This window comes from Ceratotherium simum, chromosome 15, assembly GCF_057802395.1.
Source record: "Ceratotherium simum simum isolate JZ-2026a chromosome 15, ASM5780239v1, whole genome shotgun sequence".
NCBI lineage: Eukaryota > Metazoa > Chordata > Mammalia > Perissodactyla > Rhinocerotidae > Ceratotherium > Ceratotherium simum.
In genome coordinates, this window is record NC_141914.1 from 29,355,238 (window position 1) to 29,371,900 (window position 16,663).

The 16,663-nt window shown below is 50.0% G+C and overlaps 1 protein-coding gene across 2 annotated transcripts in view; it reads left to right on the top strand.

Annotated features, from left to right (window-relative positions):
- XXYLT1 (xyloside xylosyltransferase 1) overlaps positions 1-16,663 on the top strand; it is a 177,137-nt gene that overhangs the window by 146,524 nt on the left and 13,950 nt on the right. Inside the window, exon 4 of one of the 2 annotated variants that reach the window (XM_087439832.1) lies at positions 1,720-2,449. The exons of the other annotated variant lie outside the window; for it this stretch is intronic. Coding sequence (XP_087295958.1) covers positions 1,720-1,912 — 193 coding nt within the window. The 3' untranslated portion in view covers positions 1,913-2,449. Of the gene's footprint in view, positions 1-1,719; positions 2,450-16,663 lie in introns of those variants that run through there. 2 annotated transcript variants of the gene reach the window in all.

Here is a 16,663-nt window from a genome sequence, read left to right on the forward strand (position 1 = left end):
CTGTTCACCTTACCTCGAGTGGGACGTGTTCGACTGTGTGAGGGGTGGATGGTGTTAGCGTTGTGTCACCCAGATAGGATTGTCGTTTGTTGTGGGCAGGGACCCTGCCCTGCACCGGGTTCCTGCTGTGCAGGAAGCTGGGGCTGGCGTGTGATGTCTCCAGGCCTGCGTTTCCATTTTCCTCATTTAAGATGGGAGGTGGCCGTCCCCACCGTGCCTGCCTCCTGAGCCGTGAGGGTGAACACGCTGACAGGGCTTGATGATCCACTTGAAGTGGGGGGCACTGGGCAGGGGTTCATGGTGGGGAGTGTAGGGTGGCTGTTGTTAATTTTGCCCCCTGGCACTTTGTGGCCCTCTTTCTTCTTTTTGAAAGGACTTTGGAGGCAGCTTTTAGCCTTGTTGGAGTGAAGCTGTAAATGGAAGGTCATCCCAGGCAAAACAAAACAAATGCTCTCTGCACAAGGCAAAGGGAGGGGGGGCTCGGTGTGTTTGGGATTTATTTTATTTTCTAATCCTGTTAGCAACAGAAAAAGACTCTGAGGAGCCTCTGATTTTATTACCGTGGGAAGCAGTTTATCTGTCGGCTGTGGGATCCCTGGCGAGATATCCAGGGCTCGAAGTGTCTCCTCTCCTCCCCGTAGGGGATGGTTTGGAGAATTCAGCTGAGGCCTAGGAGAGTTAAGTGAGACGGTGGGTTCTGCCTCCCCTATGCAGATGGGGGCCTTCCAGCCTGTGGGTTACTGAGGGAGACTGTGCTGTATCCTGAGGTGGAGGTGGCAACGGAAAGGCAGTGGTGAAAGAAAGGTAGAAAGAGGACTTGTGCCTGTTGACTCCATTGGGTGGCCACCCTCAGCGCTTCTGGGCTGAGAGCACCCCCAGACCCTTCCTATGCAGACTGACCCTCCTCGCCTCGTGCTTGAGTGCAGTTTCCCACCTTGCCAGCAGGGGTCTCACCTGGGTCACGTCCAGGGCTGCACGTAGGTGGGAGAGCCTTCTCTGGGCTCCTCCCCCACAGTGGCTTAGAATCACTGAACTCTGGAACGTTCCAGCCCCATGAGATTTAGACACCCTTTTGAGGCTCTGAGAGAGGAAGTGGCTAATCCCTTGAGAGAGGGTGTGTGTGTGTGTTTTTTTTTTTTTTATTTTTTGTTTATTGCAGTAACGTTGGTTTATAACATTGTATAAATTTCAGGTATACATCATTATACTTCTATTTCTGCATAGATTACATCATGTTCACCACCCAAATACTAATTACAACCCATCACCACACACATGTGCCGAATTATCCCTTTCACCCTCTTCCCTCCCCCCTTCCCCTCTGATAACCACCAATCCAATCTCTGTCTCTGTGTGTTTGTTTGTTGTTGTTATTATCTACTACTTAATGAGGGAGATCATATGGTATTTGACCTTCACCCTCTGACTTATTTCACTTTGCATAATAGAGAGAGGGTGTGTTTGGAGTCAAGCTGGGACCTGAACCTTCCTGGGGGTGGGGTGGGGGTGCAGAGTAAACAAGAGCATCTCTCCATCACGAACATTAGTGAATAACGGAATGAAGGTATATTTGGCTTCCACAAAGAGATTTTATTATTTTTCTCGGAGTGACAATATGAAATAATTTTATAGATTGTTTGATTATCACTTTATTAATGATAGCAAATTGGGCAGTTTGACATAAAGAGCCCACGTTTAATTTAAAGCATTCCTTTTCAGGGCTGGCCCCGTGGCTTGGAGGTTGAGTGCACGCGCTCTGCTGCTGGCGGCCTGGGGTTCGGATCCCGGGCGTGCACTGGCGCACCGCTTCTCCGGCCATGCTGAGGCCACGTCCCACATACAGCAACTAGAAGGATGTGCAGCTATGACATACAACTATCTACTGTGGCTTTGGGGGGAAAAAAATAAATAAATAAAATCTTTAAAGCATTCCTTTTCAATAGGAATCATCACCTTGGAGTTCAAATCAATAGTTAAATGCTGCACATCAATGAAATGCTGCCTGAAATTAATCAGAAATTCTCATACTTACTAAAATGTAAATACTCCAGGAAAAGGTAAGGCTTTAAGCTTGCAGAGAAGCACTCATGTTAGAGTAAGAGAAGGTGGGAAAACAGGAGGTATAACTTTGTATGCTGGTGACTGTTGGCGATGTCACAAAGAAAGGAAAAGGTAAAGGAATACCTTGGTTCATTCACAGCCTCACCGACAGTGGTCGGATGCCTGGGGTATAGATACCTCTCTGATCCCTGGACCTCGCTGATGGTTGAAACAGGTCTCCAGGTCATTGATCTGTGGCCTGTGTGTGGACACGGAGGCATACACTTGCCCAGAGCTTCCAGGGATGGACTACGGTTTCCGGAGGATCTGAGCCGCTCACATCACAAAGCAGCACAGTGAGCAAATCCTCCAAAGGTGGCCCTTGCTGCCCAGATGAGCAGGCCTTTAGAGCAATTTAAGTGTTTCATTTGCTTTGCTTCTTTTTATGAAAAATGTAAATAAACCACTCTTGAGCCATTAACCTTTTAAAGCTATGTGTTGTTAAAGGATGATTTCTTGTTATTACGTCATCATTTTCTCCCACATCTAACACATTTTAACACACATGCCTTTTTTTTAGAGCAGAAATTTAAATATAAGTCTGCTAAATAATTTTGCATGTGAGCCTCCCTACTGTGGACTTTGTGTGACATTGTGCCATTGGGCTTAGATCAAATGAGATAATACGGTATCTAGGTATGTCTTTGCTTCTCAAACTTTGGTAAATATCCTGGGGACACTTGTGCTTGTACACTTTGTACTCCAAATCACAGGATAAATGTACTGCAGCTTCCTGAAAAGTCGCTTTACTCAGAGATTTAGTGAGGGGAAAATTGATATGTTAAAACATACATGGATATATTGTAGAGTATTAAAGTTTCATCGACCTTTTAGATAAGACATGGTTTTACACACTTGGCATCAGCTGTGTCCCAGGTCCCCTCCATGCTGGCATCTGTCCTTTCCCCAGGGGGCCATTTTAGAAGCCCTGGTCAGTATTTTTTGTGGTATTATCCTTTTATCATTCTTATATCATTTTATCATTGTGAACCAGAGGTATGAGACGAAAGGGAATGTCTGGTTATACTTATGAATACAAGGAAAGTAATACGAACTAGCTTGTGGTTCCCAGACATCATTGTGGCCACATAACCATCACCCAGGAAGCATCTCAAAATTCAGGTTGCTGGGGCTTCTCCCAGGGGGATTCTGATTCGGTTGATCTAGAGTTGGGCCTCCAAATCTGCATTTTGGATATGCACCCAAAGTGTATGGCCTGTAGCTAGATCTGGGAACCAAAGAAACAGTTTCTTCTGACTATAGACGCTGGGGAAGGGGCAGTAAACTGGTATCCCACGGACCAGGGGGAAGGGTGGAGATTTTTTCCTGCAGCATTTTTTTGTTAGTGTGTGTTAGTTGCCAACATTTAAAGTCAGGATGTTTAATAGCTTTCCTTTAAATCTCAGAAGTTGGGGGCCGGCCCGATGGCGCAAGTGGTTAAGCGCGCACACTCTGCTGCAGCGGCCCGGGGTTCGCCGGTTCGGATCCCGGGCGCACACCGACACACCGCTTGTTAGGCCGTGCTGTGGCGGCGTCCCATATAAAGTAGAGGAAGATGGGCACGGATGTTAGCCCAGGGCCAGTCTTCCTCAGCAAAAAAGAGGAGGATTGGCATCGGATGTTAGCTCAGGGCTGGTCTTCCTTACACACAAAAAATAATAATAAAACTCAGAAGTTGGGACAACACCAGGGCTGCCTTCTCTGCATGGCCTGTGGCCTGAGCTGAGCAGTAGCAGCCCATTGTTTCGCTGGCCCGTGCTCTTCGGGTCTCCATGACCTGGGTCTCCCCTGGCCAGCTTCACTCATTCACGTCATTGGTCGGCCCTCTGGGCACTTGAGGTTTTGATCTCTGCTCGGTGGACGTGTGGTTGTGCATAATGTTCTTCAGCCATAACTTGAACAGCTGAGTCACAAACATCCTTTTCCAGTGAGGGGCAGGAGTGTACTGTGGTCCCCACTGCCCCTCCCCCGCCCACAGGGAACCACTCACCTTTGTTTCCACCTGGGAAGTGAATCATTTTAGAGAGAAGGGCTTCGACTGAAGAGTTACAGGGACTCAGAATCATCGCCGATGCTTATTACTTCTCTTTGTCTTTCAGTCACTTCCCTATACTTCTGTGTCTGTCTCTACAGCCCTGTTTTTCTCTCATGGACCTGCTGTCCGGCACAACACACACACACGCACACACATGGATCCCTCATGGCCATCGTAATGGAAATGCTGTCCCAGAATGCCTCTGGTGACCAGGAACTTTCATGGGCATGAGCTACTCTTTTCCTTTCACCATTGGTCCACCCTAAATTCCAGGTCCATCTGTGTTTAATAGATAAAAAGGAGCTCAGATGCCATTGGAAGATAGTTTTTTATCTATCTTGTGTTTTTTTCCAGTTTTACTGAGAAATAAGTGACATACATCACTGTGTGAGTTTAAGATGTACAGCATGATGGTTTGATTTACATATATTGTGAAATGATTACCACAATAGGGTTAGTTAACATCCATCATCTCATACAGATACAGTAAAAAAAAAAAAAGAAAAAATTTCTCTTTGTGACGAGGAGATAGTTCCTTATAGGAAAATATGTTCAGAATTCCAAACAACAGGCTTGAAGTGATGAACTGTTAGAGCATCATACTTCTGTATCCTTGTTGGGAGGCTGTGCGTGAGCACATGGCTTGGCAGGAACATTAGGTACTGTCGGCCTGTGCTGGCCCTGCTCAGCAATCAGGAGCATGACTCGCGCTCCTGTTTTCTTCTGAGATATCACAGGGGCTCTCTTTTATTCTGTGAGGTCAAAGGATGCCATTTGTATTGGTCGCTTGACAGGATTATGTTGTTTCTCTAATTTTTTTTTTTATTGTCCAAGGCCTGAATCACATTTCTCTTGCCTAGCAACTTCCCCTCGATGGATTCCAAAGATCTCACAGAGCATCACCTCTTCCCTCATTTATCTGAGTCTAGGCAAAGGCACAGAGATGGTGAATATCAATAACCTTGAAAAAGGCAAAGAACATTTTCCTTTTTAGATTTAACTCCTCTCTGGCCTTACCGGGATTGATTCTTTCTGGGCCCTGAGCATGTATGACTTAGGCCCACGCAGCCCCTAACAATTCCAGAAATGATGAAGACAGGCTGCTGGGTGGGGTTACATGTCTGCTGTCCTCTTTTCCTTGGCAAGCAAATCACCGGATGGCCGAAATTGAGAAACTAGGCCCAGCCTCGGGGCCCTGCTTCCCAGGCTCTTATCCTGAGCAAATCGCCATTTCCACATAGGATGCCCAGCCACACCTTCCGTCTTCTGCCCTCAGCACTGCCGGCCACTGGCGTAGCCCCCATTCTTCTCATCAGGTACTGGCTGTGAGTGTAGCCATGCCTTTCTCATTCCTTAGATATATAAAAAGTAGGCAAAGTCAGAAAACGTTCATTCCAACCTCAGTGTTGGAAAAATGTGGAATCAGACCTGCCAGACATATTTTCTGACACGTCGCAATTTCATATATTTCATCTTAATAAAGGGCCAGCTGTTCTCATTTTCATTCAGAAAAGAAGTTAATTAGAGATACATGTATAACCACCACATCTTATCCAAATCTCACTGAAATGTATAGTGTACAAAAGGAATATCACTGGGACTAATTAATGTTTGAAAATATTTACTTGAAGCAGATGGAAGTTGTATACATTTCTAGAAAAATTAATAAGAGGGAAGGGAGTCATTTTGCAAAAAGGGGGTGTTTTTACCAGTTTCGCTATGGCGATGCCCTGAGAGTATAAATACTAACCTGCCGGGGCGATGCCGTGTGTTTTTTCCCAGTGTGATGAGAGCGGCTTTGGTGAAGGCGGCAGTGAGTACAGTGTTTATTCTGTGCTGTAAATTAATTAAGTAGATTGTGTTCAGTCTGGTGGTGCATGTCCAGGCTCTAAAAGGGTGGCACAGCCCTGGCAAGTGGCCCGGCAGGCTCTGTAGATAACATGGTATTTATTGGTTGCAGCCTCACTGTCATGTGCTTGGAGGTGCTTTGTGGATAACCCACTGAGGTTGAGTGTGGCTGCACTTGCCCCCAGAGCCCTTCACAGACGCTGGCAGCGGCCTCGCCTGTTTGGCCGCGATGTGGAGCCTAGCTATCTTGGAAAAGGCAGGTTTTATCCTTGCTATTTGTCGGTGAGAGTAAGCCTGTCTAGAAGAATTGACTTCAGTAAGTATGGACTGAGTCCCTCCTTTGTGCCTGGGCTAGGCAGAGGGATTCAGATATAAAAAGACTCAGTCCCTGTCCTCCAGGAACTCACAGGTTCATAAGACAGAGAGGCACACAGGGTGATTATAAACACCACAACCACAGAAGTGTCCAGGGCCTGGAGGATGGAGGAGGGAGCTGGGTTTTACTGAAGAGAAGTCTGGTGGACGAGGGGGAGAAGGACACTGCAGCCAAGAGGAGCAGCAGCACAGAGGGCTGGGCAGGTGGCACGTGCAGGGATTCAGCTACTTTGGTCTGGGTGGCACACAAGGGGAGGGGCTGGGGAGTAGAGAAGGCTGTGGTTGGACAGGGGCAGGGGCCAGATCATGAGAGGGCTGATGTGTTGTGCTAAGGAGTTGAGTTAACTCTATAGGCAGTGAGCAGCAGGGCTTCACCCTGCTGTCAGGATAGAAGACTCGAGATAACTGCCTTCCAGGAGAACAGTCGAACCCTGACCCAGTCCTGGCTCAATCATACTGTCTTGTTATCTTGGCAGTCAAAATGCCGAGCTATAACTCACTTCCGTCCCATATAGTCCACAGTTTCTGAGACAAGACCCCACACTAGTTGTAGGCAGGAGATTCAGAGATGAACAGGAAACAGGGCCTGTCCACCTGTCCATTGGAGGTCCACAGGCTGGTGGGGGAGGGGAAGGGCAGACATGGCTGGACCACTCACTGCAAGGAGTGACAGCCTGTTGTATGAAGCAGTGGGAACAGGGCTGTAGGGGGTTCATTCCAAATGCAAGATTTTGGAAGTCGCTGTGTAGGAATTGGACATTCCAGATTCCCCCAAACTTTTCTTCTTTCTTATAGTACTTTATTTAGTCTGTTTTCCCTTTTTAAGTATAGACAGGAAGACGTTTTCTCTTCTCTCTCCCACTTGTGCTTAGCAAGAAACAGATCTCAGATGCTACCAAAGCTGCACTTAAAAAACAGATAAATTTTTCTGCGAACTTACACTGAACAAGATTTCAAACATAGTTACTGCACTGAATTCTTCTCAAGTGGTTCTGTCTTTGCTAAACTGCACAAGGAAAGGGGTTGTGCACCCGTTTATATAAATGGTGGACCTCCCTTTTGGCAACTCGACTGCATCCAGACTGCCAGGGCAGGCCCCACGTGGCCTCGCGGAGTTGATGAGCGCTTCGATGGTGTATGCTAAATGTGTCTCCCTGTGATTGTGTGGCCTGGGTGGTGATGGGGGAAGAGGAGAGTCTGTCCAGCTGTTACCCCAAATGTGAGTCCATGCACCTGTGCCGGGGTCTCCTTCATATGCGTGAAGCTGAACAGGTTCATTTCTTTCTCTCTGCGAGTTTTATTATTTTAATCTCTCGGGAAGGGAGAAGGAGAGGAAAAAACAGTCCCTCTTCAAGAAAGAGGTTGTTGTTTGAGAGCCTGACCTCTGTCCCATGTCCTTGGCTCCGTCAGAACATTCCATGTTAATTATACAGTGCGCTGCTCCACGGTTTTTCCTTTGGCATCCACAGCTTTGGAAAACAGATAAATTGTGATTGCAGAGCCGTCTGTGCTTGAAGCAGTGAGAAGGGGAAAGCCACAGCCCGTGGGGACTGAAGGCCCTAAGGTGGCTTGGAGACCCCCAGCCTGAGGGCAGCAAGGCCAGGGAGGGGTCGCAGGAGCAAGTGGCCTTGGGATTACAGGCAGAGAGCCAGGGTTTCAGTCCATCTGATTCCATCGTGTGGCATGAGGGCACCAACTCGCAGATCCTGAAGGGGAGACATGGCTCACCTCTGGCTCAGAGCAGGGCCGGTGCAGTGAGAGATTCCCTGGGGTCCTTGCCAGTGTCTGGGCCCGGTGGCCTTCTCCTCTGCCACTTTTTTTTTTTTTTACTGTAGTAAAAAATATATAACCTAAAATTTGCCATTTTATCTATTTTTAAGTGTACAGTCATTGGCATCAGTTCCACTCACAATGTTGTGCAACCATCACCACAATCTATTTCCAAAATATTTCCATCACCCCGAACAGAAACTCTGTACCCATTAAGCAATAACTCCCCATTCCCCCTTCCTCAGCCCCTGGTACCCTCTGGGCTACTTTGTGTCTCTATTCTAGATAGTTCATGTAAGTGGACTCATACAATATTTGTCTCCTCTGCCATCCTGGCTGCCTCTAGGCCCTGGAGCACACTGTTCTTCCACCCGCCACCCCCACGCTGGGCCTCTGGGGCTCTGCTGGTCCTTCCTTCTCATGCTTCACTGAGGCTGTACTCTCCATGGGCCTTTCTTGATTCCCCTCGACTAGCCCGATCTTTCTCTGTCTGGTTTGAAGTGCTCTTTCTGCCCAGCCTGACTGCTCTGTATGAGATTATTTGTGCAAGGGTCTGTCTCCACCCCACTCCCCTGCTGAATCAGGAGCAGCCGGAGGCGGCGGCAGGACCACATCACAGGGTAGATGCTCAGGGATGTGTTTGTCTCAGGGAAGTGTCCACAGGATGCTCCCCGTGCACTGAGGGGTGGTGCAGGATGGTGTTGTAAGAGAGGGCTCGGGGCCAGGCTGCCTATGTTCCAACTGGGGCTTTACCACTTACTTACCACTTAGCTAAGTGGCTTTGGCTAAATTCCTTAACCTCCGTAAGCCTCAGTTTCCTCCTCTACAAAATGGGATAATAATAGTGCCTACCTCACAAGCTTGTGAAGAGTATATGAGTTCAAGTGTGTAAAGCACTTAGAACAGTGCTTCCATCTGCTGCCATGTGCTGCTTTATAAGTGTTTGCCATTATTTTGCCTTTGTTGTAACCTATGTCACAAAGCTGTGAGGATGAAATAGCATAATGATATAAATTGTTTTAAAAGTGGCTGGCATGTAATAAGCACTTAGTAAATGTCAGCTACCTGTATGTATGTATGTATTGTGTGTGTGTATGTATGTGTGTATTTGTATGTGAGTGTTTGTATGAGTGTGAATGTATCTGTGTGTGTGTGTGTGTTTGTGTGTGTGTGTGTGTGTGAGTGTATGTATGTGTGTGCATATGCATTTTTATGTCAAAACCAGCTCAGCCCTGAGACCAGTTTCAGGGACTGTCTCCAACTTGAAGTTGCCACTGTTCTGATAGAGGGGACTGGACCACTCCGAGGACAGATCAAAACTAACCTGCCTGCATTTCCTGTTCTTTTGACAACGAGAACAGAGAAATAGGAAGCCCCAGAAGACGGATGCCGAGGGAAATCTTCTTAGGAGTCTAGTGAAGTAAAAATTGGTGCAGCCTGCACTTGGGTGTCATCTGAGTTCAGAGCATTTTCAGCATTTTCACCTTTTTTTCTTTTTAAATTTGGAAACAAATCATGCGAATTGGAATTCTTTCTAACCTCAAGCAATAGACCTTCACATTCCATCTCAATTTGGAAGACTGAGTGGACTTTACTGTTTATGTGGATGCCTACAGTTTCAATCAAAGATTCTCATTTTTTTGAACCCACAGAAGAAAAGTTATCCTCTGTGAAAACCAAGCTTTACAAAACTTGTCTCTGTGCTCTAATTTTAATTGCCAGTTAAAAGAAACCTCAACCCTGCTGGTTAAATAGCTGTGTGAAATCTTACCAGGACATGGAGAAGGGCTGGGGCTGGAGACGGAATGGCCGCCTTGCAAATTTGTGCCTCTTTCTAAAGAAAAGAGGACTCAGAAGCAGCTGGAAAGTTGAACCTCAGTTTCCTGAAGGCAGGGGAAATGTATGTGTGTATATGTGTGCATGTGTGTGCATGTGCTTGTGCACATGTGTGTACGTGTGTTGGGGGATGTACTCTGGGGACAGAGTGTGGTTTCTGGGGATCACGTGTCGTTTCTCCCTCTCAGAGCCTCCTAGGCTCCGTGTTTGCACCACCGTCACTGACGGTGCTCCCTCCCTGGCCACATGTGTCCCTCCGTGCTGGACGCAGGCTGGGACTATGTTAGAGGGATCCCCCAGTCTCCCCTAGGTGGTTTCAGGCTCAGCGGTACTCCCTACAAGTATGTTGAAACAGCATAATTTTCTGATTAAGATCCAAGGGGTTTGCTTTTGTATGTATAGGGGGCGGGGGAGGCTAGGATGCCGACTGGCTATCAGTAAATGCCTGCTGAAGAGAGATTGGCCATCAGCATAATTTCGCCTCTTGCCTTTGCTTTAGACCCTAGAAACAACATGGCTACATATCACATATTGAGCTGGGTTCCCTGAACCCCTAGCCTTTCTGTGGAAATAAGCAAGACCCTCTGTGAAGCTGCTTGAGTACCTATAGGCCAGGAAAAGGGACAGGGAAGGAGGGGTTTTGGTAAATGATCCTTTCCCAGCCAGACTGGTTAACACGGCTTCTTTTTTTGCTGGGAAAGATTCGCCCTGAGCTAACATCTGTTGCCAATCTTCCTCTTTTTTTTTTTTTCCTTCCCCAAAGGCCCAGTACATAGTTGTATATTCTAGTTGTAAGTCCTTCTAGTTCTTCTATATGAGCCCTTGCCACAGCGTGGTGACTGACAGATGGTGGTTCTGCGATGGGGCCCCTGAAGCAGAGCAGCCACTAGGCCACCAGGGTAATGCAGCTTCTAAAAGCGCCTGGCTCTCTTCTGTTGAGCTGCTGACCTTCAGTGCGAGTCAGACTCACTAAGTGGAGACGCACAGTCCCCTCCAGTGAAGGCTGTCCCAACCAGCAGATCAGGAGGCAGGAGGGCAGCTGCCTGCAGGCCCTTGCTCTGTCATGGCTCCCCCCATGTGTGAGCAGGCCTCCTTGCTCATGCATAAGCTCCCAAGTAACAAAGTCACTTGAGCAATCGCCTGTCAGCATGACCTGAACACTCCCTTTCCCCAGCACCACACACACAAGCACTCAGACCGAGATGTGGAGACCCTTGGTCTAAGAGGCCTTCAGACCCTCCTCCCCATCCCTGATCATCTGGGACACAGGTTGTGTGCTAGACCCAGAACCAGACAGCAGAAGGAAGGGAAGGCGAACTCGCATCATCCGTCACCTGCCGTGTACCACGGTGTTCATATGTTATTTCACTTAATTCTCTGGCAATACCTCTCTTCTGAGGTATCACGTTCCCGACTGTTGCAGGGGGAAATTGAAGCAAAAGGAGGAGAAATGGCATTTGTGGGCACCGGCTGCTGCAGGGACTGCCAGGCACTGCATCTCCTCTTGTAATCCTCTCAGTGGTCTTCTGAGGGGCGATGGCTGGTTCTGTGGAGCTGGAGCCAGGACACAGTTTGACCGACTCAATGTCCTCGCTCTTTCCTCTACCTTCTTGCTACCCAAAGTGTGGCCTGTGGACCGCAGCATCAGCATCACCTGGGAGCTTGTCAGAAACGCAGAGTCCTGCCCCTCTCACCTGAATCCCAATCTGCATTTTAACCAGACCTTGGGACACAGATTTTGTGTGCACAGTGAAGTTTGAGAAGCACTGCTGTTCACTGCACGGCTCTTATGTAAGAGAAGCCTGAGAGGGGAAGTGGAGGAAGAGCAGGGTTAGCTGAGAAAACATTCCTAGAGGTAGACGTGCGCTGAGCTACAGAGGAGAAGCAGCTCTTTCTACTCAGAATGGCAGCGCAAGTACCTTCCCAGTCTGTGCAGAGAGGGGCCTCAGATGATGCACCTTGTTGTTCTGCCTGTGTGGACGAGCAGATGGCATGAAGACAGAAGAATGGACACCTGCACAGGCCTCGGGTCCCCAGACACCCAGAGACGGGGCTGCTGGGAGGCACAGTCATCCCAGAGCTCGCTCAGTGAGACATTTGCACCTGGGACGCCCTTCTGAGGAGGAGGGGCATGGAGCTTGAAGGGCGTAGTTTGGTAAAGGTTTCCCTGAGATCCCGCGAAGAGTCCAGCTCTGATCAAGGTGTGGAGGATGAGTCAGCGAGTCGCATGCCCTGTCAGCAACCCTGGCACATTTGTGTCTGGACAGAATGAGTGGCGAAGGCCTGGCTGGGCCACTCTGGGCCTGCGTGCATGTGGGCAGGTGTCTGTCAGCCTTGGGCAAGGTGCCAGCAACTCCGAGGACATGAAGGAGGAGGCCCGATGGGAGGGGAGTGTGGAGGATACCAGCCAGCCTAGGGGCGTGGATGCAGGTTTAAGTACTGACGGGCAGGGGTGGTAACGTGGCCTCCATGGAGCCTGGACCCAGCCTTGCTGGGTGGGTTCATTTCTTTCCTCCTTTGCCTCCTTCCCAAGGTGTGTCCACACCCGAGGTTTCTTCTTGCTTTTCCTCAGGCTGAGACCTAGTTGGAAACTTGTGTCCTCCCCACCAAGATACCCTGCTGGTTCCACACAGGGCAAAGGAGGGGCTGCTGCCCCAGGGCACAACAGCTCAGCCCTCCCCTTGGTGGTTGGATTTGCAGGATGAGTGCCTCCCTGGGGTGTGGGTGGGTGAAGAGAAGTTCCTAATTAGTCCTAATGTGGTTCGGGTCAGGACACTTAGCAGTCCAGCAGCCTGAACTGCCATGGGGAGAAAGACAGAGAGAGGGTGGCCAGGAGGAAAGGCCACCCCCTGAATAGCCATAGAATTCTAGAAGAAGAACGGCTCCAGCAATGGTGTCCAGCAGAACTGCTTTTGTTTTCAAAGGGTTCTTTTTTTTTTTTTTGACTAAGATTGGCCCTGTGCTAACATCTGTTGCCAATCTTCTTCTTTTTCTTTTTTCTCCCCAAGGCCCCAGTACATGGTTGTGTATCATAGTTGTAGAGTTGTAGCTCTTCTATATGGGATGCTGCCTCAGTGTGGCTTGATGAGCAGTGAGTAGGTCTGCACCCAGGATCCAAACCAGTGAACCCCAGGCCGCCAAAGCGGAGCATGCGAACTTAACTGCTACGCCACTGGGCTGGCCCCCAGAGGATTCTGATTGCTTCCCTCAGGTGGTGGCTTGGATTAGCATCTAATTTTAATGCCAACTTTGATCTAGTTCTTAAAAATTCCACTCTTCATGTTCGCTCATATGTCAGTTGGCTGTTCTGGTTAACCCCAGGCCCCAGCATCCTTTGTATTCCATCCCTGGGAGAGCTGAGAAGTCGTGGGCCCTACGTGCAGTGGCTGGATTCCTCTTCTGCAGTGATCTTCCAGCGCCAGACGTGCCTGTATGGACAACTGAATAGAGTGCTGGGTGGGGAGAGATGGGGAGGGTAGTTCTGATTCTCTTCTGCCTTTATAGGGAGCACCCCAGGCACGGCAGAGATTCTGGCGAACCGTCTGGAAGGCCTGGAGAAGAGACTTGAGCAGAACAGATCCAAGGAGGGGCTAAGGAGTACACTTCCAGTTTGAAGGGGGAAAATGTCTCCCTAGGAAATGGGCTCGATGGGGCAGGGAGGCAGAGGGAGAGCTCACCCGCCCTGGTGAGGGTGACGGGGGCTGAAGTCCAGAGGAGCAAGGGAAAGGCAGCTTTGCTCCAAGTCATCTGGAAAGAAGGTGGTGTGTAAATGGGCCACACAGGCCAGCGCCTCTCAGCTGTCCCTTTCCCATCTTCCCAGCCTGGGCCTGTGTTTGGAGAAATGCACAAATGCAGGTGGAGTGAGTACAGTGCTGCTGCCGAGGCGATTATGGGCGACACGACGTTAGGAACTGCAGAGCCACGGCACTTCTGAGCTGGGAAGGCCAGGGAGGCCGGTCTCCTTGTTGTACAGGTGGGAGAACAAGGCCCAGTCAGGGGAGTGACCTGGCCAGTGTCGCTGTGCAAGTTAGTGATAATGGTTAAAATAGCTGTTGGCATTTACGCTGTACCTGGGGTGCTCAAGACAGAAGCCTGGACGTGGAGCTCTTTATCCTCCTCATCTTCTTATCCGTCAGTCTTCAGATCCAGTCACGCATCTGCTGAATATTTCCTGAACCCTCTGCTTCTCTCCATCCTCGACACCACCCCCTGCCCCGGGTCACTGCAGCAGCCTCCCACCTGTCTTGCTGCTTCCAGCCCTGCCTCCTCTAAGCCACCCCACCCCAGCCCGTGACCTTCGTCATACACAGGCTGCCTTGCTTTAGACCCTTTGTTATCCTCAGCGCCCAGGTCAGTCTCCCTGACCTTCCTCGCAGGAGCCTCCCTGGTCTGGCCCCTGCCCAATGCCCATCTCATCTCCCACTGTGCCAGGTGCTCTCTTGCTGCCCACCTCTACTCTTCACCTGCCTACTCTGCACTTCAAGTCTGGGCTTAGATGCTAGTTTCACCAGGGAGCCTTCCCTGAACTCCCAAGATGGGTGGAGGAGCCTTTCTGTTGGGGTCTCATAGCCCCTCATTGTTGTGCCACCCCATCTCTTATCACACGGAACTGTAATAGCCTGTTGGCTAGCCTGCATCCCCCCCACACCAAGCTCCATGAGGGCAGGAATCATAGTTGTCTTATTTAGTGCTGTCTCCCGGGGCCTAGAACATTGTCAAGCACACAGTAGGTTTTCAATAAATAGTTCTTAAATTAATGAATGTGCCGGGCTCTCCCCTGGCACTTTGCATATATTTGCTTATTTAAGCCTCATAAGAGCCCTAAAAAAGATGTCATTCTTGGGGCCGGCCTGGTCGTGTAGTGGTTAAGTTCACGCGCTCCGCTTTGGCAGCCCGGGGTTCATGGGTTCAGATCCCGGGCACAGACATGTGCACTGCTTATCAAGCCATGCTGTGGCAGGCGTCCCACATATAGAGTGGAGGAAAATGGGCACGGATGTTAGCCCAGGGCCAATCTTCCTCAGCAAAAAGAGGAGGATTGCAACAGATGTTAGCTCAGGGCTAATCTTCCTCACCAAAAAAAAAAAAAAAAAATCTCATTCTCAGTCTTACAGATGACCACACTCAGAGAGTTAAGTAACTGGCCGTAGCCCCACCTCTAGGAAGGGGCAGTCCTGAGATTGGAGCCTGACTCCTCAGCCCCTGTCCTAGCCGCTATGCTTTTTGACTGGAATTGTGTAGACTCTCCCCTGCAGGTCTGTGATCTCTGCTTAACCCCCTGGTGTGCTTAGAGACGGGGAAGGAGCCTCCGTTCCAGCCACTGAGGCGTGGGGGTGCCGCTGAGATTCCAGGCCCTTTGAGGAGTTGTTTATTTTCTGAACCAGACAGTCCTGATAACCCCCCGGTCATGTTGCTCCTTGATCCAGCCTCGCACGATTGTGATCTGAGCTGGCCTGTCAGGAGGACAGATTGTTTCATAGATTTTCTTCTTCTCTTTTTTTCCTTCTTTAAAACAAAGAAAAAAGCGAAAACACAGTGGAGTGTCGAGCTGTGAGGCTTCAGTGCACGCAGTGCAGCCAGCTGCGTGGGGACACTGGGCCGGCCGGGGACAAGCTGGATGTTTGGGTGGGCTGGAGGCCCGGCATTTGCTCAGGTGTGCTCTGTTTATACAAACGCCCTCTGATGCAGCTGCCCCTGTGCACAGGCGCCGGCAGCCCTTGGGTGAGGAGAGGCTTAAAAGGTCAAGAACGGTCTGTCTGCATCTTGGGGCATCACGGAGTTGTTGAAGGCCTGCTCAGCACAGGAGGCGGAGGCGGATGGGGTGGCTGCCTCCAGGCTAGCCCTGGGCTGGAGGAGCAGGCTAGCCCAGCCAGCTCTGTAGGTGCCTCTTTCCTGTTCTGAGCATGAGCTTGGTGCTCACATGGTTGTGCCATCACCACAGCCCCAGGGTGAGGCTCTGGGGGGCCTGAGGCTATGAACTAAACCCTGGGCCAGCCCCTGGTGGCATGGTTAGAATGAGCCTGAGGGTCAGAGTGGTCTGCCCGCATCCGTCCTGGACTCTGCCCAGTTGTCACCATACACAGATTGTGGTTATCGATGCCCGCCACAGCCTGCAGGCATGGCAGGGCTATGAGAGCTGTGAGGGGGCACATGGAGGTCAGCTCCTACTCCCTTTCTCTTGGACTGCACTGCATTGCTTGGGGCCAGGTCGCAGGGCCAGGAATGGGGCCGCGACTCTCTGATGCGGGTCCCAAGTCACCATCCCCTGCAGAGAGGCCAGAAAGGGGTGGAGCCATGGGGCAAACCCAGATACTCTCTCTCCAAAGCCCATGCCCCTTCTCTGAACCGCCCTGCAAGGACCCCACTAAGGTTCCGTTTGTCCCCAACTTGAACTTTCAAACGGCGATGGTTTCTTTTCCTACTTGACCTCCTGCAGGAGGATTTAGAATGCCTGAATAATGTGAATCCCACCGGGAGTGCCCTTTGCTCTAGAGAAGGTTATGTCCACATGAAGACCTTGTGGCGCCTCACATGAAGCACGGGCTCTGGAGGTTTCGGTATTTTGAGAGAATTTGGGAAGGGCTGCCTCTGTGGCCTCCCTTTCTTACCCTGAGCTCCTGGGGCTGGCAGGATGCCTGTCTTGGGCATCAGAGAGGCTTCCCTGCCAAGAGCCAAGGTGAGCTGTCCCCAGCATCCTGA